At 47.9% G+C, this 24469-nt stretch overlaps 2 protein-coding genes and 1 pseudogene across 5 annotated transcripts; 2 read left to right on the top strand and 1 right to left on the bottom strand.

Annotated features, from left to right (window-relative positions):
* Positions 1–419: 419 nt before the first annotated feature.
* Positions 420–1538, bottom strand: LOC119326992 (cytosolic sulfotransferase 12-like). Its single transcript, XM_037600436.1, has one exon. It carries the CDS (start codon positions 1536–1538, stop codon positions 516–518), a length of 1023 nt encoding a protein of 340 aa, XP_037456333.1. The 3' UTR covers positions 420–515.
* Positions 1539–5229: 3691 nt separating this feature from the next.
* LOC119288626 (beta-galactosidase 8-like) lies at positions 5230–13284 on the top strand. 4 transcript variants are annotated; one of them, XM_037568225.1, is made up of 20 exons: positions 5230–5571; positions 5681–5794; positions 6467–6662; positions 7580–7668; positions 7776–7856; positions 7958–8052; positions 8654–8724; positions 9286–9376; positions 9481–9598; positions 9683–9778; positions 9861–9909; positions 10477–10667; positions 10771–10842; positions 10916–11062; positions 11656–11706; positions 11809–12001; positions 12442–12584; positions 12691–12756; positions 12930–13021; positions 13106–13284. In XM_037568225.1, the coding sequence occupies exons 1-19, from the start codon at positions 5497–5499 to the stop codon at positions 13014–13016; spliced, it is 2025 nt and encodes a 674-aa protein (XP_037424122.1). In that variant the 5' UTR covers positions 5230–5496; the 3' UTR covers positions 13017–13021; positions 13106–13284. The 4 variants fall into 4 exon arrangements, with proteins under 4 accessions (XP_037424122.1, XP_037424114.1, XP_037424108.1 ...); XM_037568217.1 differs by having other exon boundaries at positions 5231–5390; positions 5423–5571; positions 12930–13284; XM_037568211.1 differs by having other exon boundaries at positions 5231–5571; positions 12930–13284.
* A 135-nt stretch (positions 13285–13419) lies between these two features.
* On the top strand, positions 13420–14813 carry LOC119288658 (annotated as a pseudogene).
* Positions 14814–24469: the final 9656 nt, after the last annotated feature.

Genomic DNA, 24469 nt, shown 5'->3' with positions numbered 1-24469 from the left:
CCGGTGACTGTTCCGGCGCTTCCCCGGCCTATCCCCGCACCACGCGCGCATGGAATGAACGACAAAGTGCATCATGATTTGTGCGTTCGTTATTGTATTGTTGAACTATTTGTTGTGTTTAATTGCACTATTTGTTGTATTGAACGATAAATTGTTTGTTTGAGTTGTAATAAACGAAATTGAACTATTTATTTTTGTTTGTTTTGATCTTTTTGCTTCTATTTTTGAATGCATATGTTGTTTGTGCGAGTGTTGCGTGCGCTGCATTTTTGCGTGCTACTGGAGCGGCGCGCGCGCTGCATTTTAGCGCGGCTGCTGGAGCCAGCGCTGCGCGCCGCGCCAAACCAGACGATGGGCACGCGCTATAAGCTGTTTTTTGCGCGCGGCGCGTTCGGTGCCTGTTGGAGATGCTCTAAGTATAGAAGATTGACCTATCCAATAGTTTACGTATGGATGCATCCACAACCGGCATCGGCGTGCATGTGTACATATAGGTAGGCACGGCGGCCGGCGGCTCAGGTGGACTCAGCAGCAGCAAAGGCGAACCCTGACCCTTGCAGTGCGTCCTCGACGATACCGTCCAGCCGCGCCGCCATCGCCGGCGTCATGTGGTTGCTCCAGTCTCCGGCGACCCCCTTCCGAAAGAAGGCCTCGTTCTTGACGTACTCCTGAGCACCACTCTGGTTCACCTCCATGTTCTTCAGGGCGTCGATGCTGCAGAGCTCGACGATGTCCCGCGCCACCCCCGCGGCCTCCTCTTCCTCGGAGAACGCGCACCCCATGAACTCCGCCAGCTTCCTCACGTTGCCCACCGGGTCCCGCAGCATCTCCTCGTACCGGAGGAAGAGCACCTTCTCCGGCCGCCTCTGGCTACCCTCCCAATAGCTCGAGACGTGGGGCCACTGCGGGCCGGCGGGGCATCGACCGTCGCAGAACAGCTCGAAGGCCTCCTCCATACTGAACGGAGTTGGCACTGGCCGCGGTTCGTCGTCGTTGGCGGCCTCGGCTGCAGCGGCCGCCGCCATCTTCTTGGCGAACAGCCACATGGAGACGAAGGCGTCCTTGGGGTCGCGGCAGACGTACACGACCTTGCAGCCGGCGCCCTCCGCCGTGACCCGCTCTGGTAAGAGGGGGTAGGGCATGTGGGTGGCGATCACGCGCGGCGAAGGGAGCGCCGCAAAGGCGTCGGCCGTCGGATCAAGCGCGTAGGGCACCTCGAGGAACTCGACGCAGTCGTGGGGGTTGCGGAGGCGGAGGGGGTGGTCGGGGGCGCGCGGCGGGTGGTCGGCACGGTGGGCCGTGGCGAAGGCGAGCGCCTTGAGCCAGGTGGTGCCGGACTTGGGGAAGCTAGCGAGGAAGACGTCCGACGGCCTGGGCGCGAACCGCGCACGCACTGCCGCGATGCCCGGGAGGATCGTCTCAGGGAACCAGAAGCCGCCGTGCTGCCGGAGCTGGAGCGGCAGGAACCGTGTCTCCAGCGGGAGCGAGGAGACCACGATGGGCTCGGCCAGGTCGTCGTCTCCGGTCGATGCGGCCATCGGTCGCGCCGTGCTGCTGCCTGTGCCAAGCAACCACGGTGTGTACGTATATTTGTAGCTGCATTTGCTCTATTAGTTTAGTTGCCACGAGACTGACGAGATCCTTGGAGATATACAGTAATAGTTTATGGAGAAAGATACTGTATATAACAAAATGAAAGTTGGAAGTGCTCCGGGCTGTCTGATCAGCGCAGGAATTATTCGTCATGTCTCCATAAAGAATCACCAGTCAAGTATTTCCAGCCAATCACGTCAGGTGAGTTAATTAGGTGTATTATTGGTGACAGTGTATCTATGTGTAGACAAAAATTGAGTGAATGGATGATTCAGTTAATAAGTTGAGCAAAAAGAAGCAAAACTCGATTCCCTCTGCTGCAGCACGCAATGGCCACCTTGCCTCCAGCCGAGCAATCGCGTCACAAAACTTGGTGAAGGTGGTCTGGATGGTGTACCACCGATACAATAACGACTTCACATTGTGATCATGGATGATGTGCATGTCATAGGACGCAATGTGCTTTCGTGCGTGAAACGAACCATGCATGCGCTGCCAGAAGAGCGTCCTTCTGCTCCTGCCTACAAAGTCCACGGATGCGGCCAATCACGCATGGCACAACAACTCATCATCCCTGGTCGAGTACCCGTCATCCTTTGTACTCTAAAAAACGACATGGTGTTCAAAAATTAGCTCAATGACATTTGACTGAACACCTGCCGGGCATGGTGTCCGCCATGGACGTTATCAACAGGGGGACGGAGTGTACCTGGATGCAGACAGGTCTTGGGTGGACGACGTCCTCGTAAAAGGCAAGCGGGCGTGTCGATGCTGATTGCGGACGTCCGGCTGAGCGGCGGACGGAGAGGTATAACGGCGTGGTCATCGGAGGAGGTGCGGATGCAAAGCAAGGTCAAATGGGACGGATTAGAAGATAATGGGACCATGAGGGGGATTTTAATGGGCCTGGGGTGTCGGAGTCCTATGTGACTATTGTCCGGTCTCCCACAAAGCCTCCCAACTTTGCTTCTAATTTGCGAGAAAAAGTGCGTCCAGACCGCTCGGTGGACCTATATAGACCCCTGTTGGAATAAAAAACACATCCGGACAGTGCAGTCAAGTCGTATGCAGACGATTTGAGAGTTCACGTTGGAGATGCCCTAATGGCCAAATGCAGAGATGGGATACGGGCACGTACTAGGGCTATACCTGGCCATGGACAACCCGGCTCGGACGACCTGGCCCGAAAATCCTGGATCTGGCTGAGCCCGAGTGTCTCAACGGGCCGGGCTCGGGCCTGAAAGTTGAGACCGATGGGCAGGTCAGGCCGAGCTCGGGCTAGCGAAAAAACAAGATTTTAGCTGTAGTCAGGCCGGGCCGATCGGGACGTGTCAGGCTTTTCCAGGCTCAGGCCCGATTCAATAGGCCTGACAATCAGGCTGGGCCAAGCTTGGGCCTGGTTTTTCAGCACCAGGCTTTTTTTGGCCCGGCCCAAGATATGCCTAGGTATATAACGGGGGCTAGCTAGCGCCCATATGACACAAAAAATGCTAGACCTACGTTCAGTTACACGAATTTTACATACGGTTCCATGTATACTAAACCACATCTAATCAGCCCGTAAAAACCCGTAACCCTTTTTTGGGAGACTAAGGCCCTGTGCAATGGCAGGTGCCTAGACAGGCGCTAGAGAGAAAAACCCGGGTTTTTTTTTCTTAAGATTGGTAGGTAGAAGCAAAGTTTTGCTCCCGGTGCCAGCCGGTGCTTGCAAAAATAACTGCCCCCTTCACATCCAGCGAAGCTTCAAATAGTAGCAGGTGCCAGGCTAAGCAGGCGCTACACAGGTGCCAGGCTAGGTGCTACGTGAGTATTAAAGCAACTCAAGCATCTATGCTAAGGCCCTGTTTGGTTCCAAATAAGTCACCAATTTATAAGTCAAAAAGTGTAAAAAGTGACTTATTTTGCCAAACAAACTCAACTTATAAGTCACCCTAACTTATAAATCATAAGTTGCTTCACCCCAACTTAAAACTTATAAGTCACCCCTTTTGCATGGGTCCCACCACCTTTACATAAAAAACAAGGTGAGAAGGTGTGCTCAGGTGACTTATAAGTTAGGTGACAACCAAACAGGCGTGACTTATAAGTCACTGGTTTTAAGTCACTTGACTTATAAGTCGGGTGACTTATTGGAACCAAACAGGCCCTAAGCACTCCGCATTGCAAGACAACTTTTTTTTTTGCGACCCAAGCTGTTCTCTCTCCTTAAGCACCCGTGTCTAAGGCACTCATCATTGTATAAGGCCTAATAGCCTTGATTTTATTCTTCCTTTGAGTTGTAAACGATATGTCTATTCTATGAGGAATAAAGTTGTTGATGCTAAAAAAAGCAGTAAGCATCCGAATATGCAGCATTACTCGCCAGCTGCGTCTACTAGCGCGTCTTGCCATGTTTAAATTTTTTTTTAGTTATGCCATGTTTAATCTTCACTGTTTCCCCGCAAAAAAAAAATCTTCACTGTTTATTTTGTACATGACCAATTAAAGTCGGCTGGCTCATTATACGTAATTATCAGTTAATTATCTTACTTAGTAGTAGTGCCAACCATGTTTAAACATCTTTATAAGAATATATGTGAAGGAAATTCATAAATAATTGTTGAGTGTGAGCTTCATCTCAATATGGTTGAGCTCATCTTTCCGCCCATTGTGTATTGCATGGATTTTTTTTTAAAGTAGAAGAACATGAACAGTGAATTTATAGTAATAGCACCAATTTCATTGGAGTAACTCAAGTGCCGCCGACTAAAATATGTCGAAGAATTAAGCTCGATGAGCCATCTGTCATCGGCCTCTCGCATGCAATGCTAAAGTCGAAGCCTTCAATTTTCGTATGGTACTTTTCTTTTGTGAATAGTTATTTTTCTTATGGTACTGCAGGCAGTATATCAACCGATATTCAATTCAGTCTCATCTTTGGATATTCAATTCGGCTCCAGGAGCATTTGCTCCGTCCTCCAAAATATTTTTTTGTAAACATAAAAAAAAATATAAAATGAAATAAAATAGACAACTCATGTCTAATTATTGTACCTAAATATTTAGGTGGAATGCCCACACATTTCAACGTGCATAAAAAAGCAACTTAGTCTCGGGGAGGCGTTTTGCCTCCCAGATAAACAACACCTAAACAAAAGTGGTAAAATGTTTTTTAAAATTCTATCTTTTGTGTGGATGTTCGTGTAAATGTTGCAAGCATGCTAGACAATTCTCATGTGAAATGGAGCAGTATTGTTTCGTCGGTGAAATACAAATTAGGGCTGACATTTTTGGGTAACATTTAGTGTTCAATTTGTTTTTTTCATAGCCCAAAATGTTCAACTCTTTTGCCTAAAACTTTGCAGGTAGCATTTGGATGCTAGTTAATACATAAAAATTTAAATTTCGTTGGGATTTTTTTGCACGATGCTCCCAGACCCAAACTGGATTTCCGGTTTATCGCGGCTCGTAGTTCAGTAAATAATATTTTTTTGAGGGACAGTAAATAAAAAGTTGAGGTGCCGTCACGTCGTCGATATACGAAAGAATCTGAAAATCTGGATAAACAGCATCTCCCACCAGGCAACGACACAGCACAACAGTTTATTTATTATACTGAAGAAAATGACAGAGCAGAACAACAGCGGCAGGAACCCGGAAGACCGAAGTGCCAGTCCGCTTCTCCGTCAGCGTCAGGCAACCGCAGCCGCGCCCCTCCCCTCCCCTCCCCTACCTACCACCTCAGCGCCGGCGACCGCCATCACTCCGGCGCACGCGGTCGCGGGCGCCTCCTCCCCGTGCCCGTGGCCGAACCGAGCCGCCACCCAGCGCCTCACGCTTCCGCGCGGCACGAGCTGGAAAGAATCCACTAATTCAGCAGCAGCAGCGGGCGAGCAGTCGAGCAGAGTCCACTGGGGCCAAGCAATGGCCTCCGCCGGAGGCTTCGGGGGGCTCTCTCTTCTCCTCGCGCTGTCGCTGTGCTCCGCGCTCGCATCCACGGTACGCGCGCGCGCTCTCCCTCGCGTCGACCGATCCTTCGCTTGTTCGGGATTTGGATTGATTTGGTCTTGGTGGCGCTTGACTCGCCGTGCGGTGCGGGTGTCGCCAGGTCCACGGCGAGGCTCCGAGGAGGTTCTGGATCGAGGACGACGCCTTCTGGAAGGACGGGGCGCCGTTCCAGATCGTCGGCGGCGACGTGCACTACTTCCGCATTGTCCCCGAGGTGAATAAATCCCCCCTCTTCCAACTGGTATTACTGTACATGTCACTGCAATCTGCTAGAGAGCCTGGAGTGGAGTGGTTCAGTCAGTTAATTCGCGATGACAAGTGAGGTTCGACTGATAGATTGGTGGTTTTGGCACATTCCAGAGTATCAGTAATCACGAATTCAGTCAGTTCTGTACATGTGTTGTAGGTTTAGTTCTGACAGAAATTGAATTCTGTACATGTTCGCACAGAATTTTGGTGCATTTCAGAAATTCGGTACTACTACTAGTTTACTAATAATTCTATACAGTGTGTTCAATCTATCACAGACTGTATTCAACAAATCGGGTGACCTTGAGCTTGCATGGCTGTGATTGATTGATGAAATTGCGACTTCTCTTTGGAATAGTTTACTACCTCCGATCCATATTAATTGTCGCTGGTTTAGCAATTAATATGGATCAGAGGGAGTAGCATTTTTTTTGTCATACTTGCAGTCTATTTTTTGCTACACCCAGCTTATAAAATGACTGAATAAGCTATCCGAGATGATTTTTCTTTATTGATAGGGAAATAAATGTTTCTGTTATCTGGGTTTGTATCTAGAGACCATGGCCCATTTATAAGCTTATGTTCTTCCAGATATCTTATTGCGAGCTTACATGCACGTTGCATTCTCTGTGTGCAGTACTGGAAAGATCGCCTTTTAAGGGCTAAGGCACTAGGCCTGAACACAATCCAAACATATGTTCCTTGGAATTTGCACGAGCCGGAACCACAGAGCTGGGAATTCAAGGGCTTCGCTGACATTGAATCGTATCTAAGACTTGCTCAAGAATTAGAAATGCTCGTCATGCTTCATGTAGGTCCATATATTTGTGGAGGTAATTTCATAGCTTATTGAAATTTCAGCATGTCAATATGACTATCAAGATAATTGTATCTGTGTACTGAGAATACTAAAGACATGGCTAAGCAGACTTATAAACTTACTTACTTACGAAGCCTTTTATCCCAAACAAGTTGGGGTAGGCTAGATATGAAACCCTTTCACGAGGACTTCCCAGGAGGTCACCCATCCTAGTACTACTCTCGCCCAAATGGGTTTCATACCCAAAAGACTGGCTAGTTTTTACGTTGGCTCGCCAAGCCTATCACAACCCTTAGATATGAAACCCTTTCACGAGGACTTCCTAGGAGGTCACCCATCCTAGTACTATTCTCGCTCAAATGGGTTTCATACCTATGGGACTGGCTAGTTTTTACGTTGGCTCGCCAAGCCTATCACAACCCTCCTCCTTTACCCGGGCTTGGGACCGGCTATGCCTAGAAGACATAGGCGGAGTTGCTAAGCAGACTTATAAACTTCGGACAAATATTCTAAATAATCGAAATAGTCACCCCTTCTTCCTCTGAAATATGTATTTCATAGTCTGCTGGTTTTATGTCTGATAAGGCCTTCTAGCTCTTTTACTTACAAAATAACCCTGCAAAAGTCAAAGGACTAACAATAGTCGTAGTGTCTACAGTCGGTCCTCATGTCAGATGTTTTCTGTGACCCTGTCTGATGAAGCAAAGAGTAAAATGCTTCCACTTGATCAAGAACAGAAACCATCATTTTCTCATGCTATGATTTACTACGATTAGTTCCGAACTTGTTATGCCCGGTTCAGAAATTCTTTGTATTAGTACAGATTCCATATAGTTTCAGAATTTGGAGTTGATTGGGTTGTGATAGTTCATGCCCTTCAGTTGAGCTTTTTGCCGATGTGATCTATGAATTCTTGAAGCTGTTATGCAGAATGGGATTTAGGGGGATTTCCACCATGGTTGCTCACCATAGAACCAGCCCTTAAACTACGATCATCAGACGCAACCTATCTTTCCTTGGTAAGCTGCCCAAAACATCACCAATTTCAGGGTTTTATGTATGATACTGCCATCATTGCTTTGGGATTTTCTGGAGCTATTTTGACCAAGGTTAGCTAGTTCTATAGGTAGAGAGATGGTGGAGAGTCTTGCTCCCAAAAGTAGCACCACTGTTATACGAAAATGGAGGTCCAATTATCATGGTGCAGGCAAGTCAATCATGGTTTAAATCGGTTAACCACTTCATATCCATTTTCATTTCTGTTTTATCCTGCTAACAAGTAACTAATCTTTTTTCCCTGTCTAGCAGATTGAAAATGAATTTGGTTCATTTGGAGATGACAAGAATTACCTTCATTACCTTGTTCAGTTGGCCAGACGATATCTGGGGAATGACATTGTTCTGTACGCAGTTTCCCTTCTCATAATTTTTACCACTTATTATTGTCTGCTAAATTTATTACTTATTCTATAGATTATGTACAAAGTTATTTAGGGTATAACTGTAATTTTGCATACTTACTAGGCATGGTAGTGGTGAAATTTCATACAACATCGAAATTGGCCTTGCTAGCAGTTCCCTTTGTGGGAGGTTATAAACCTTAACTGCACAAATATCATTTACTAGCACCATGTTTGTTATAGTCTAATTCTATTTGTTTTATTTTGCATTCAGAATTGGACTGGAATAATACTCTTGTCCTGCTTATCAGTTTCCTCCTATAATAAGCAAGAACGATTTCATACAAGACCTGCCTTTTGTTGACACTTTACATTTAGATTAACGTACTTGCATTCTGCAATGACAAACCAGAATAAGAAGAGAGTCAAAAGATATCCAGTTGATAAAAAATCACCGTGATGCTCTCATCTGATCGATCTTTCTATTAATTTGTTTATTTTAGTTTAGAGAAAACCTTCTGAAAGATAGCATCAATATGTTTGTTCCTTTGTAAACGGTGGTTATCAAAGTCGCAATTATGAGTTTCACAAATAAATCTTTTAGGTATACAACTGATGGGGGCACTACTAATACCTTAAAGAATGGAGCAATTCTTCAAGATGATGTCTTCGCTGGTAAATTAGACTAAATGACTTTTGTGATGATGTGGATGTTCTTTCTGTAAAAAAACACTATGACGTGGATGTTAGTGTAAACACCCTAGACCCAAAATTCGGTTAAAGCTCCTCATCCGCATGTTTGGCGGTCATGCGCGTAGCAACACGTGGACTTTGGTCCCAGCTCACCCAAAAGGGTTTCAATATACCTGCTTATGTGGTACTCAATGACGGATTAGGGTGATACAGTCAAGTTTCTTTCAGTCAATAACCCTATATTTTCAATCCCCCCACCCCACCCCCACACACAGAAATTTGCTATCTATGTAATCCTTGAAAGTGCACTGTCATTTTTTACTATATGCATGGTGAGCGATGCTAAATGCTAACGTGTACAATGACTTCTCTGTTGATATTGTTAAAGATTATGAAGATTATTTGATATCCACTTGAGTATGGTTTCCTAACACTTTTGAAGCAGAAAATAATTCTATCTTCCTAATTTCATAATTATTACAAGTAGTATGCTTTTGGTTCTCCCCAGTTACCAGTTTCCAAATAGTTATAATTCAAGTGCAGCTGTTGATTTTTCAACTGGTGATGATCCATGGCCAATATTCAGATTACAGAAGAAATACAACTTACCGGGAAAATCAGCCCCTTTAAGTGCGTAAGTGGTCTGTGGCTCTGTGCACCATGATTAATATTATATCACTCATTTATTATTTTTTCGGATGTAACTTGTACTACTGATATTTCCTCTTTACTTTTCAGGGAATTTTATACCGGATGGCTAACACACTGGGGTGAGAGTATTGCAACAACAGATGCCAGCAGCACAGCTAAAGCTCTTAAAAGTATTCTATGCCGCAATGGTTCTGCTGTACTCTATGTCTGTAACGAGAGCCCTTTTATCACTGCATTTCATTTACATTTTAGTTTTACTAATTCTGTTTTTCATGAGATCTGTTTCCAGATGGCTCATGGAGGGACAAATTTTGGGTTTTACAATGGAGCAAATACTGGTCAAACTGAATACGAGTATAAGGCAGACCTTACATCTTACGATTATGCAAGTACTTCGCCAAATCGGTTCTTTCATTTCTTAAACCATTTCTGGAGGTATCTTATATTTATATAATGTCTTTGACCAGGATGCGCCAATTAAGGAGCATGGAGACGTGCATAATCCCAAATACAAAGGCATGCTATATTACATTTGAACTTTTCTATTTGAAGCATGATGGTTCTATCAGAAGTTCCAGTTTCTCCTAAAATAGTTGCTTTAGTTATTCAGTTCTTGACATGAAAACATAACTGTTTTGTTTGTTCTTTTTTGGCTCTGCTTGCCATCTATCACCACTAGTTAAAACGAAAAATACGCGATAGGTCTTAAATGGCATACCCTAATCTATGCATCATCTGTATGCCATAGTTGACGAGCAGGTGTAGTAACCACCAGTTTAAAGTATTTTTCTCAACCACACATTGAAATGCGTGTAATTTTGTACGCGTTGAAATAACACAGAGTTACAGGAAACCAAGAAGGCGAAAGAATAACCATGCAAAACCTGCAAAACTGAACAAGGAAAAGACTAAAAGATATAAAAATAATAAAGAAGGTCCTAGAGCTCCTACAAGAACAAGAATTAGCACTAGACAAAAGTTATTGAATTTCTAAAAGTCTTAGAGAAATTTTATACTTGAGATGTATTTTTAAACTACTGTTTGTCTATGTTTTTCTGATTACAACTTGGTGGTATCAAGCAGCATTGAGAAGAGTAATACATGAATGCACTGGCACTCCTCTGCATCCACTTCCTGCCGACATTGAAAGAGCAAGTTATGGGCTTGTGAAATTACAAAAGGTTGCTTCTTTCTTTGACATATTTGATAAGATCTGTGATCCACTGAAAGTGGCTGTTTCAGAACAGCCTCTGTCTATGGAACTGACAGGCCAGGTAGGAACCTATCCAAGTATATTTCTGGACTCTGGTTCCTTTTCCGTTCTAGAAGTTGTCAAGCAGGTTCACTATGTTCATGGTTACATTTCTTTTATTCCAGATGTTTGGGTTTCTACTGTATGTGTCGGAATACCAAGGAAAAGGTCCTTACAGCATCCTATCAATTCCAAAGGTTTTCCTACTCATCATTTCTTTCGTTGACATGCATTCAAGTTCATTGCTTTTAGGTCTAATTTATGCTGTAGGTACATGACAGAGCCCAGGTGTTTGTGTCATGCTCACTTGATGACGTCAGAAATCAAATATATGCTGGCGTTATTGAAAGATGGTCTAGTAAAACCCTACAGATACCAACCTTAAACTGCTCTTCTAATATCCGCTTATCTATCCTGGTAATAGTCATGAATTTCTTTTGTAAAGTATAAAATGGAAAATCTCCTTGCTTCCGTAGATGTTACAGTTGCTGACACAATATTACATAATCCTGCTCTTATTCTCATGTTCTTGAGGAAACTGTTGCACAGTCTACTAATGCTACTCTACTTAGTTCAAATCAAACTCAGTGAATTTTGAGATGTGGAATAGATTGGTAGAGACTCCTAAAAATGTATTGGTAGAAGCCGATTTGGCTTGTGCCTGTGTAATGTGTATAGCCATAGGCATGACAATGACTTGGTAAAAGATGATTGCATGATTTCCAGTTTAAACCTTCTGTATACATCCATGACTGGAGGCATGGCATGCTTCTGTAACATTTTGACTTGCATAACTGGATAGCCTAAAATTCAACTAACACTTATTTAGAGATCTGCACATGTGGAAAGTATCAGCCTAGCCAAAAAAGATAACATGATAAACTACTGTTACTTAGTACTTATAAGTATCAGAGTACAATTAGCTATTACTTCTGCAACCTTCCTTTCGAATAAATAATATTAATTCATGTTTTCTGCCTTACCTACATATATATGCGTTCTATCTACAGGTAGAAAATATGGGCCGTGTAAATTATGGGCCATACATTTTTGATCAGAAGGTAAGTCCCACACTCCCACGTAACCTCGCTCATGCTGCAGTATCCACATGGACCATGCTTGTAAGCTTCTTGTGCTGATCATTACGGAATTGACAAATACAGGGGATATTATCTACTGTTGAAATAGATGGTGTGACTCTCCATCACTGGAAAATGTACCCGTTATCGTTCAATTTACTGGAAAACCTTTCGAAATTCCAACCAATCCAGCAGATCACTGATGCCAGAGCTAGCAAAGTGTCCAGTCATGGTGGTTCACAAAATAAGCTACGTGATTTGTCATTCTATCTAAATGGTAAGCCCCTGTATATGGTCCTTTTAAATAGTTAAACACAACTGATTCCGGTGCAGTCATGCTCATGGGAAAGTCAGGCATAACTGATTCCTAGTCATCGTCAGTTGGTTAAAAACTTAAAATGGCTCATGATATAATGGGCTTTGAAATTGCACTTAATCTCCTGGAAACATTTGCCTTATTTGTCATATTTGTTGCTAGTTCAGGAAAAGCTAGTGGATCTCTGGAGCTCTCTTTTTAGATCAATATTGTTGAAACCTGAAAATTGCTGTAACCAAAAGTTTGCATCTTGAATTTTAATACTTTTGTGTTGACCTTTTCATAGCCGGTAATGCACATGTTCCAGTGTTGCATTTGTACTTTGATTGCACATCCGATGAGTGTTTTGAAAAATATACTGCACCGCTACTCAAAATATCTTTGCATTGTATTATGACAAGGCAAATCAGAAGAGCCAGAATTTTATGAAGGCCATTTCCACATTGACTCCAATAGCACGGTAAAGGATACATTCATATCATTCCGTGGTTGGAACAAAGGGGTTGCTTTTGTGAACAACTTCAACATCGGAAGGTTCTGGCCGGTAAAATACTGAGACCTCCACCTGACAAACTGTTTTTATGAATTCCAGTTCTGCAAAGAATTTTTGTTACGCTCAAAAGTGATCTGAAATCGGACCTATTTTGTAGGTAATGGGACCACAGTGTGCTCTTTATGTTCCTGCTCCAATCCTCAGATCTGGAGACAACATTGTTGTATGTACTTTCTAACTATAAATTTTCTACATTCGCTGTTTATTATGTCATATGGCAAAGAGATACCTTCCATACACTGATCCCAGAACTCAAATGCACAGAGAAATTTAGTTCTTTGGCAGGAATGCTATTAGCAAGTGACACATGCTCTTACATTTCATTATTTTTGGCAGGTAATCTTCGAACTGCACGGTCCAAATCCTGAGCGTACTATCAACTTGGTAGAAGATCCAGATTTCACGTGCGGTCCAAATCGATGAAAAAGGTTACATTGAGTGTGTGTGTGTGTGTGTGTATAGACAGTTCAGGGCAAACTTCTCACATGAAAATGCTCTCTTTTTTCATACAGAGGCCCAAGGTTCTCAACTGAAAAACATGTATCTAAACATATTCACAGCAAGCCATAGTTGCATTGTATTTTCAGAAATGTACCTCTTGACGGTTTCAGGCTTGCGAGGTGGCGTTTCTGGGTGGTGTAATACTTGAACTTTATTATTGTTGGTTAATGAATGTTGGAAATGCGATCAATTAGTTCCAAGAAAGAATCGAAGTGAATTCCACGTGTGATTTATTTTGATAAACAGAGTTTTCGTCGAATTAAGGCCCGACCTACATCACACAGGCCACATGGGTGTTGTCATTTCCCGTCTGGATCGCATCATTGTCAGCGGGGACATAATTGTCGTCCTCTGCTCAATCATAGTGTTCAGAAATGTTAAACCACTCAGAGCGCGACAGCTCATCTTGCAAAGAGCATCATACCAAGATGGCAGAGAGCAACACCAACATACCTACCTAACACGCCCTACTTCTACTTGATCACCGGCAGCACGGCACGGCGCGGCGCGACCAATGGCAGCGTCCCCCGACGCCGACGACGTCCACATGGCCGAGCTGCCGCTGGAGACGCGGTGCCCGCCGTCGCCGCTCAGGCGGTACGGCGGCTTCTGGTGGCCCGAGCCGATCCTCCCGGGAGTCGTGGCCGCGCGCGCGCGGTTCGTGCCCAGGCCGTCCGACGTCTTCCTCACCAGCTTCCCCAAGTCCGGCACCACCTGGCTCAAGGCCCTCGCCTTCGCCGCGCTGACCACCCGCCGCGCGCCCCCGATCACCCGCTCCGCTGCCGCAACCCGCACGACTGCGTCGAGTTCCTGGAGGGGCTCTTCGCGCTCTCGCCGTCGCCGGTCATCAGAGGCGGAGACGTGTTCGCGGCGCACCCTTCGCCGCGCGTCATCGCCACCCACATCCCTTACCCGCTCCTGCCGGAGCGGGTCACCGCGGAGGGCGCCGGATGCAAGGTCGTGTACGTCTGCCGCGACCCCAAGGACGCCTTCGTCTCCACGTGGATGTTCGCCAAGAAGATGATGGAGGCCGCCGCTGACGCCGACAACAATGGCGACCCGCCGCCACCTCCAGCGCCGTTCGCGATCGAGGACGCGTTCGAGCTCTACTGCCATGGCCGCTCTATGGGCGGCCCGCAGTGGCACCACGTTGCCGGCTATTGGGAGGCGAGCCGGAGGCGGCCGGAGAAGGTGCTCTTCCTCCGGTACGAGGACATGCTCCGGGACCCGGCGGGCAACGTAAGTAAGCTGGCGGAGTTCATGGGGTGCGCGTTCTCCGACGGGGAGGAGGCCGCGGGGGTGGTGCGGGACATCGTGGAGCTCTGCAGCATCGACGCCTTGAAGAACATGGAGGTGAACAAGAATGGTGGTCAATTGTACGTGAAGAACGAGTCCTTCTTCCGGAAGGGGGTCGCCGGCGACTCGAGGAACCACTTGACGCCGGCGATGGCTGCGCGGCTGGACAAGATTGTCGAGGATGCACTCCAAGGGTCGGAGTTCACCTTCAACGCCATGGCTGACCGGTAGGCCGGCAGGGACGACCGATGCTGAGAAACTAGCACGGCCGGGCCGGCTGGTCTATGAACACGAGTAAAGCAGAAGGAAGGTCGATGTTCAGTTGTTCACGTAAAAATAAGAGAGAAGTGCGCTTCACTTTCTGGACTTGTGGTACCCTTTACTACTTCTCCTAGGATTCACATAGTAAGCTTAGAAGGCTCATTCATTCCAGTTTTCTTTTATGAAAGGGAATGGCTATAGGCACTGAATTCAGACTTTGGGTGAGTCGAATTCTGATCTGCCGTTGGATTCTGATCTAAAGATCAGAACCAACTTCTGTGTGAAGTGTGAACTGAACCGACTGACCAAATTCTGAGTCAGTCGATCAGCCCGGCCCAAGGCAATCCAAAAAGAAACGAGAGCTTGTCTTTTTAGGATACATGCATACAACAATGAGCATAAGGGTTATCGGTGTTGGGATTCTGTCGGTCGACGGGGATACATATTTCCCGGAATGTGACTTTGATGAGTCTTGTTCTTTCTACCCGCGTCCATCCTCGTCAACAGACATCTCTTTTCTCACATTTCCCGATACACCTCCTTCCGTGCCTCAAATTCCTACCCCTTCTCCCCTCGTTGTTGCAGATATGGCACCTTTCGCTCCCACTATTTCTTCTCCTCCCTTGTTGTTAAACATTGTAACCTGCGGTATTGTATAAACCGTATGGATAGACTTGTATTTTGTATAGGTTGTTAGGCCGTTGTGATTGAGTCCTTGGAGGACAATCCACGTCATGTAAATCTCCTCTGTAACAACCAGGGTTCGGCCCTATATTAACACGCAATGCGTCCCTGCTAGGCATACACTTAACCTATTTTTCACATGGTATACAGAGCCTACCTTTTCCATCGCATCTAGATGTTGAGCTCCTCCTCATCTGTCGCCATGGTCGTGCCCTCCATCGCCTCTCTCTGTCACACCATCACCGAAAAACTGACCCGAGAGAACTTCCTAGTCTGGAAGGCACAGGTCCTGCCACACATCAAGTGGGTAGGGCTGATGGGCTATCTGGACGGCTCGATCAAGGAGCCTCCCGCTGCGATCCTCTCGGAGAAGGAAGTCTCCGGCAAGAAGGAGATCACGTCTTCGCCAAACCCCGAGCACCACGTGTGGATTACCCAAGACCAGCAAATCCTCACGTTTTTTATCTCATCGCTCTCCCGTGAGGTCTTCCTGCAGGTCAGCTCCTACACCACCGCCGCCATGATCTGGAACGCCCCGCTGCAGAGTTTCTCCTCACAGTCGAGGGCAAGGGTGATCCAGCTTCGTTCCGCCATCGAACACACGTGCAAAGGGGACATGTCCGCCGCAACCTACTTCACCAAGATGGTGAGCATCTCCGACGAGCTGGCAGCCGCCGGCAAGCCCCTGGATGAAGACGACATCGTCGACCACATCCTGCAAGGTCTCCTTCACGAACCTGGCTACAACGGCTTCGTCTCGGCCATCTCCACCCGCACCGCCACCAAACAACTGATCGGTCTCAGCGAGCTCTTCTCCCTGCTGCTGGCGACTGAAGCTCGCATCGCCGCCCAGAACACCGCCTTCCACTCCGCCAATCTGGCGGCAAGGGGTGGAGGTCACGGCAACCCAAACCGCCCTGGTGGCGGCAACAGCGGCGGAGGAGGCGGTTCCCACGGCTACAGCAACAACAACGGGGGCGCCCGCTACGCCGACAATCCCGGCGGCGGCGGCTTTGGAGGTAGGCCGCGGCAAGGAGGTGGTGACCGCGAGCGCAAGAAGTGCCAGATCTGCAAGCTCGAAGGGCACGACGTGTGGCGTTGCAAGAAATACTTTGACCGCAACTACAACAACGTCTGCAACCACGCAGGAGGCGGCGGTGGCGGAGGAGGCGGAAGTGGTGGAGGACATCGCTCCGCCAATGCAGCTCACTCCTATGGAGTTGATACCAATTGGTATCTTGACACCGGCGCCACTGACCATGTGACATGAGAGTTGGAGAAGCTCGCCGTTCGTGATCGTTACACCGGCACGAAACAAATCCACACGGCAAGTGGTCAAGGTCTGGATGTTGCACATATTGGTCATTCAGTTCTTACTACCCCTGATGGTTCTTCCTTAGCACTGAACAGCATCCTCCATGCTCCACAAGCCGACCAAAGTTTACTTTCCTCTCATCGTCTTATTAAAGACAATCATGCTTTTCTTGAGATTTACCCTGGAATTTTCTTTGTCAAGGATCGGGCCACTCGGAGCACCATTCTTCAAAACAAGAGTAGAGGTGGCCTGTTTCCCGTATCCGGTCGTCAGGGTGTTCCTCATTGTCGAGTGCTAGGCATTGCAAAACCATCTACTTCACGGTGGCACAAACGCTTAGGGCATCCTTCGCTATCGGTGGTCCAAAAAATTGTTCGCGATTTTAGTCTTCCAGTGTCAAATAAACGAGATCATCATTTGGTTCGTGATGCATGTCAAATGGCCAAGAGCCATCAACTTCCTTATTCTAGGTCTACTAGTGAGTCGAAAGCCCCTTTAGAGCTTGTTTTTTCAGATGTGTGGGGTCCTGGACCAATTTCTGTAGGCAGACAAAAATATTATGTGAGCTTCATTGATGATTTCAGTAAGTTTAGCTGGGTTTATTTACTCAAGAATAAGTCTGATGTGTTTGAGAAATTCCATCTCTTCCAAAAGCATGTTGAACGTCCTTTTGTTCGCAAAATTCTTGCTATGCAAACCGATTTGGGGGGGGGGAGGTGAATACCAAAAACTCCATTTGTTTTTTGAACATATTTGCATCACCCACCATGTATCTTGCCCTCATGCCCATCAGCAAAATGGCTCTGCTGAAAGAAAGCATAGATACATTGTAGAGGTTGGCCTCTCCCTTCTTGCTCATGCCTTTGAAGTTTTGGGATGAGGCCTTTCTCACGGCAGTTTACCTTATAAACCGTATTCCTAGTAGAGTCATCTCCAACCAAACACCACTTGAGTGTCTTTTTGGCACTAAACCGAACTATTCGTTCCTTCACATTTTTGGCTGTGCGGTGTGGCCAAATCTACGTCCCTTCAACAAACACAAACTTGAATTTCGGTCCAAACAATGTGTGTTTTTAGGGTACAGTAGCCTTCACAAAGGGCACAAGTGCTTAGATGTCTCTACTGGACGGGTTTATGTTTCTCGCGATGTGGTGTTTGCCGGGCATGTTTTTCCATTTGCACAACTCCATCCAAATGTCAGCGCACAACTTCGCAAGGAACTTGTCCTCCTTCCATCACATCTTCTTCCTTCAGCAAACTATGTTCCTGGGGTGTACTAGGTCTTGATGATCATATGTCAATGTCTAATACTCGTGCACAAAGCTCTGCTGAAAGTGTGAAGGAAACTGGCGAGGAAATAGGCGACAATTCCTTTGATTTTATGTAGCAACCAGAAAATACAGGTGAAACTGGCACAGACGATCCGAGCCGTAATCCCGGAGCTGATCCTGGCGGGAATATCTCCTCGGGATCCCGCTCTGCAGGTCTGACATGCGAATCCCCGACGGGATATGAGCTTGCGCCAAGTGGACCAGGTGGGTCCACCGCACGTGGGCTTGGTCGGCCTCCCTCAGCCCATCAGCGGGCGGACCCGGGCGAGACCCCCGCACGTGGATCTGGCGTCGCGACAAGGCTGAGTGGTGGTGCACCGCAGCCCAGCCAGGACTCGCTACCTGGTGTTTTTGGAGAGGAGGCGACCTCTGCGTCCGGCGGTTTGCTGCATGCAGATTCGGATCCTCTATAGGAGTCGAACGATGGATCTTCTACGGCTAACTCTTCGGTTGTGTCTTCTGCGTCCAATCGGCTTCAACAAAACATTGCTCCGCCTCCTCCTGTGCGGGCATACACCAGGTCACAGAGTGGCATTTCTCAACCCAAAATGTATAAGGATGGTTGCATTCGTTGGGGATCTTTCTGTGCTATAGGTGAACCGAAAAATCTAGGAGAAGCATTTGGTGACTCCAAGTGAAAGGATGCTATGGATGAAGAGTATGCTGGTCTCATGAAAAACAAACACATGGCACTTGGTTCCTCCTGCCAAGGGTAGGAATGTGATTGACTGCAAGTGGGTATTCAAGGTAAAAAGAAAGTCTGATGGCAGTATTGACAGGTATAAGGCGCGCCTGGTCGCCAAGGGGTTTAAACAAAGGTATGGAATTGACTACGAGGACACTTTTAGTCCTGTAGTGAAAGCTGCTACCATTAGATTAATCTTACATTCTTAAGAAGTTGATCCCCACTACTACCAATTCTCTCAACATGCATCCCATCCACATCATCATCTAGCCACCTCATCAGTTTCCACCCATGTTACTTCATCTCTCCATTATTTTTTCTTCTCCACGCTCACATAGCATTGTTTGCTGGCATATTTACCCCCCCCCCCCCGAAGGTTTTTTAACAACGCGTCTCTTCCTTTGTTCTTCAAGCTACCATCCACTACACACTTCCATTTAATTCCCACTATCCCACACGTTCTATGAGATTAATTGACAAGGCATTCGAGCGGCCGGCCGGAGTAGTGACCTCGCCCATATTATATAGCTCTACAGCCCCGTTGGTCTTCCTCTCCTTTTGAGCGTTTTGCCTACCACACGTCACACTGGCTAAATACTGTGGTTGCTGCGCCGATCTTAGAGCATCTCCAGCCGTTGAGTCTCCAGGAGGCATTTTTTCGCGAGATAAACGCACCATTCATCACTGAACTCTCGTGAGATGAGCACATTGGTCACACAAGTCTGAAAACATGGAAAACGGGTCAGTTTGGTTTGCTATATGAGCAAACGGGTCACTCTCTTCTTTTTAGTCGTTGGCGCAGCCCACGTGGCGTTGTGAGTCAGCGGTGTACATTTGCAAGAAAACCCCTAGAAAGAAAAACATATTCAATACCGATCCCCGACTGCACACTCCACCCCCAAACCCCGACCGGCCGACCTTGACGGCGGCTGGGTGCCCGTCGGCGGCAATGTCAACCCCGTTGGCTGTCTCCGTAGGTTGCGGCGGCGGAGAGGATGGCGAGGCAGCCGCCCCCCCTACACTAGCCGCGGCGGCTGATGAATCTGCGGGTACTGGCGGCGGCGGTGTTTGTGGTGAAGCCGTTGTCGGTGTGGTTGATGCCGGTGGTCGCGCTGGTGCCGAGCTTCTTCCTCGACGGCGATTTCCCTGGGATGATGCACCCGAGTATGGCAAGAAGCCAAACTGATTTTCAGAGATATGTTGGAGAGCATACTTGTGAGAGGGTGTGGGAAGTGAAAGAGTTGACAGCTCCATTGCTAGCAGGAAAATTTGTTGAAGATTTCAGAGATGACCCAAAGATGAGTTTGACAGCTTTTCAGAACAAAGTTCAGAAACAGTACAACATGAAGCCAAACAGATTTAAGTTAGTAAGAGCTAGGTTGTCATGTCTGAAAAAATCAGAGGAGATGAAGAGGCCCAATATGGACAGCTTTGGGACTATGGACATGAGCTAAGGAGAGCAAACCCAGGCACTACTTTCTTCTTGAAAAGGATGGGTGAAACATTGAGCACTTTGTACTTATGTCTGGATGCCTGTAAAAGAGGATGGGCTACTTGGTTGTAGGCCCATTATTTGTCTTGATGGAACACACATAAGGACCAAATATGGTGGACAGATATTGACAGCAATTGGAGTAGATCCCAATGACTGCATCTACCCAATTACAATGGCTGTTGTAGAGGTGGAGTGCCATGCCAGCTGGAAGTGGTTTCTTACTAATTTGAAAAATGACCTAAACATCATTAACACATCAACTATCTCTATAATGAGTGATAAACAAAAGGTGTGGTGAAAATTAAAAAATTTCTTATATGTGTGTGATTACAACATTGTATCTTCTGTCTTAACATAACATATATGTTGTTTGTTGTGATGTAGGGTTTGATTAGAGCAGTCAGAGAATTGTTCCCTGACTCTGAACATAGGTTTTGTGTCAGACATCTCTATCAGAACCTGAACCAGCTTCACAAGGGAGAAACAGTAAAGAATCACTTGTGGGCATGTGCAAGGTCAAGCAACACTACAAGATGGCAGCAAAACATGGACAGGTTCAAGGCAGATTGTCCTGAAGCACATGCTTGGTTAGATGAAAAGAAGCCATCTGAGTATTGCAGAGCTTTCTTCAGTGATTTTGTCAAATGTGACATACTTACAAACAATTCTTGTGAAGTTTTCAATAAGTAATTATCTTACCTTCTTCTCTTTACTATTGCTTATTAAATGTCTAGTGCTTACTTCTGTTTATGGACCTGCCTACTAATTAGGTGGATATTAGAAGCTAGAGAGCTACATGTCCTGTCTATGTTGGAGAACATTGCTTGCAAGATAGGGACAAGATATAACAAAATGCAAAAGGATGCTCTACAGAAGTGGACTGGTCAGATTTGCCCAAAGATTAGACAAAAAGTTCAGAAAAATGCAGATTATGCAGCCAACTGCTTTACTACTGAATATGGACAGAGAGGAGGAGGTGCACCTACAAGAGGCAGCAGAGCAGGAAGAAGGGGAGGAAGGGGAGGAAGGGAAGGAAGAAGATGTAGAACAGGACCAACATATGTAAACACATCTGGCATAAGCATGGATGAAGAGGAGATCAACAATACACAATCAGCACCACAAGACTGAGATCATGTTGTAATTCAGAAATGTAGTAGTTCCAAAATGAACTTGCTGTAGTTTCAAAATGAACTTGTTCTTTTAGTACTGTCCTGTTTAGTTACTTTTGGCGCAACTAATCCTTTTGGATGAATTTGTTCTTTTAGTACTGAGAAATTTTAGTACTGTTCTATGGTAGTTCCAAAATGAACTTGTTATTTTAGTACTGTTCTGTGTAGTTACTCTCTGCAAGATAATTTCTCTATGGTTTCTGCTCTTTTGTTAAATGAGATATCTCTTGTCAAATCAATTGCATATACTGGTAGTGCAACAACAATTGAATTTCATGCAACATCCTCACATCAGTCACACATCATAAATAGATCTCTTACATAAAATAGGTTCACAACCAAACAATAGTCTTACAGACATATGCTCACACTGGCACACAACAAACATACATGATACATTGCTGAATAAAAGAGATGCATCATCTCTGTCTCATCTACATCCTAAACAGAGCACCTGCACGGCCATCGGACCCTGGCCCTGCAAAACCATATCCACCACCAATGTATGCCCTCTCTGCACCATCTATTGTACTAGGATAACAAGTGAAAGTGTGACACCGAGCGCTATTCGATTCTTCGTCATAGTCATAAGCAGGCGACAACTGTGTTAAGATAGGGCTGTGATCTATAACCTTCAGAACATGGATCTTCAGAAAATGAACAACTGTTGGCTTCTCATCGTAGTCAGACTACTACTAGGCGGTGAAATTGGCATGTCAGAGTCAGAGGTTGGGTCATCTTGTCGTAGTTCAGGCTCTGGCAGATCCACTTCATATAATTTAGGCAATTTGTTTGGGTTCTTCATCCACGCTTCAACAACGACGAAGCACCGATCAGTGGGCTTCAACATCTTAACGAGATCGCCGCCGAGACTGCTAACAAGGTTGGTAACGAACTCGACCTCCCGTGCCTCTTGCGGGAGCCCATCAAAGCTCAACCTTGTCAAAAACTTCATAGACGACTCCTCGCCACCCATCCCACGATGCCACCGGCAAAACTGGATTGTCTCGCCGCCGACAGTAAGCTTGCGGGAGTGGTAGATGAGCACGCGAGTGCAGTCATCGCCGGACCAAAACCGTACAAGAAAATCCGCCGGAGGCGAACATACCTCAACCATGACGTCCTCACGGCGGACGCCGCATTGCGTCTCCAAAGCAGCAACCACCTGTGCCGGCGACACGGGAGGCCGGTTGCCTTCCACTGTACCCACCAGGGCACGACCGCGTAGCTTCTCATCCAGCCGATACATCCCATCCGTGCGCCTCAGCACACAGCGACCGAGCTCAGGCTGCAACTCTGGCTCGCCGCGCCTCCGGCCCTCCGTCGGGAAGAAGATACTACCCTCCCTGTTCTCCGGCCGCCAGCTCTCTCCCTCATACTGGTCCATCTCGAGCGAGGTGACAAGAACGGCAATGGCCGTGGCAGATCTGGAGAGAGGAGAAGGTGAGATCGAGAGAGAGCTAGGGTTTTCCCCGAATCGGGCTGAATTGGGGATTTTGACCAGGGAGAGGATGCACAATTTGCAAAAAAAAAAACCTTCACAATGATCCTGACAGTGGGCCATACGCTAAGTCAGCAAGCCACGTCGGCCCCGTAACGGCTCGCAACAGTGAAGTGACCCATTCGCTCATAAAGCAAACCAAACTGACCAATTCTCCACATTTTCAGACTTGTGTGACCAATGTGCTCATCTCACGAGAGTTCAGTGACGAATGGTGCGTTTATCTCTTTTTTCGCCTCTTGGGGGGCTACCGGCGAAAAATATAGCCTGGGAGTGGAAAGCTATCCACTCGTTGCGCCCCCCAACCACCATGCAAACAGCGGTGGCTAGCGAAGCTGGACGGGGCGAGCAGGCAGGGAGCAAGGCCGGCGCGAAGGAAGCCGCGGGAGGCGGAGCCGGCGCGAGCCGACCAGCCGGCGTGCGGGAGGCCGACCGGGCGAGGCGGCGAGCGGACGGGGCCGGACCCGGCGCCGCTGCTGGAGCCTGGAGCCGGACAGGGCGATGGTGAGGTATGGCGCCGGCGGGCGCACCACGGTGTCCTGCGAGGTCTCGGATGAGCGGAGATGCGGCGTCCTCCCCGCGAGCTCCGTCGCCCGCCCCGTCCTTCCTCCTCCGCCATGGCCGTCGAGGGCACGAAGACGTCGACGCCACCCTCCTCCTCATACGGCTCTTCCTCGTCGGCGGGTGCTTCTTGGACGGGTGTAGGAACTCCCGTGGCCGCGTGCGCCCGTGGCCGCCCCGGCCTTGTCTGCTTCGGCCTCGCTCGTCCCGGCCTTACCTGCTCTGGTACGCGGTCGTGCGCGCTCGTGCGACTGCGGAGCCCGGCCAACACGCCCGCGAGCAACGCACGCATGCACGCGGCGGACAGCGACGACCAGCACGCAGGGAGCAGGCCAGCCGCGCCGGCCTCTCAGCGCCGGGGCCCAGGAGCAGCAGCAGGACCACGCGAGCCGGAGGTAGAGCTGGAGCTGGAGCGCCTGGCGAGCCGTGCCATGCCGTCCTCGTCCATGCGAGCAGCCAACCAGGGCGAGCTGGAGCTGGAGCGCCCGGCGAGCCGTGCCGTGCCGTCCTTGTCCTCAGCCGCATCTTCGTCTTCCGCCGCCGGTGATGCGCTGCTCGAGAGGGCCCTGACCGTGGCAAGCAGGCGGCAGAGCGGGTGCAGCTCGGGGTAGCCAGCAAGCAGGTCGTGGGCAGCGGCCTCGATCGCGCCGGCCTCGAGCACGAGGAGTGCCAGGCCGCGAGGAGCGCCCGCGGCGGCCTCGAGCGCGAGGAGTGCCCGGCCTCGACAGTCCGCGCGGCGTCGCGCAGCGCCCGCAGTACCTTCAGGAAGCCGTCGTCCCGCTCCCCCTCCTCCGGCCATGCTCCGCCACGGCCGCGCAAGCCCCTCCCCGATCCAGCTGTGTGTGGTAGGTGGTGGGGCGATGCATATGAGGAGGGAGGAGAAAGAAAAGAGAGAAAGGAGAGGAGAGGAGAGAGAAAGGGGCTGGCAAGTGGGCCGATGCATGCGAAATAGAGCGCCGGCGCCCTCAGCTGCGCCGCAGCTTTGTGGGTTTGGGTCGGGACTACCGGCCGTAATTTTGACGAAATCCGGCGCTTTTTGAGGTTCTGGGGGCATGACTGGAAAAAAAACACGCG

This window comes from Triticum dicoccoides, chromosome 1A (genome assembly GCF_002162155.2).
Source record: "Triticum dicoccoides isolate Atlit2015 ecotype Zavitan chromosome 1A, WEW_v2.0, whole genome shotgun sequence".
NCBI classification, from domain to species: Eukaryota; Viridiplantae; Streptophyta; class Magnoliopsida; order Poales; family Poaceae; genus Triticum; species Triticum dicoccoides.
Note: the sequence above shows the minus strand (reverse complement) of the source record. Positions and strands in the feature narration are given on the sequence as shown.

Excerpts from the sequence above, each read along its gene's own strand:
- LOC119326992 (XM_037600436.1), bottom strand. The coding sequence starts at position 1,538 with ATGGCCGCATCGACCGGAGACGACGACCTGGCCGAGCCCATCGTGGTC.
- LOC119288626 (XM_037568225.1), top strand. The coding sequence starts at position 5,497 with ATGGCCTCCGCCGGAGGCTTCGGGGGGCTCTCTCTTCTCCTCGCGCTG. Across the intron at positions 11,063-11,655 it reads ATATCCGCTTATCTATCCTG|GTAGAAAATATGGGCCGTGT; the intron begins GTAATAGTCATG and ends TTCTATCTACAG. Across the intron at positions 12,585-12,690 it reads ACATCGGAAGGTTCTGGCCG|GTAATGGGACCACAGTGTGC; the intron begins GTAAAATACTGA and ends CCTATTTTGTAG.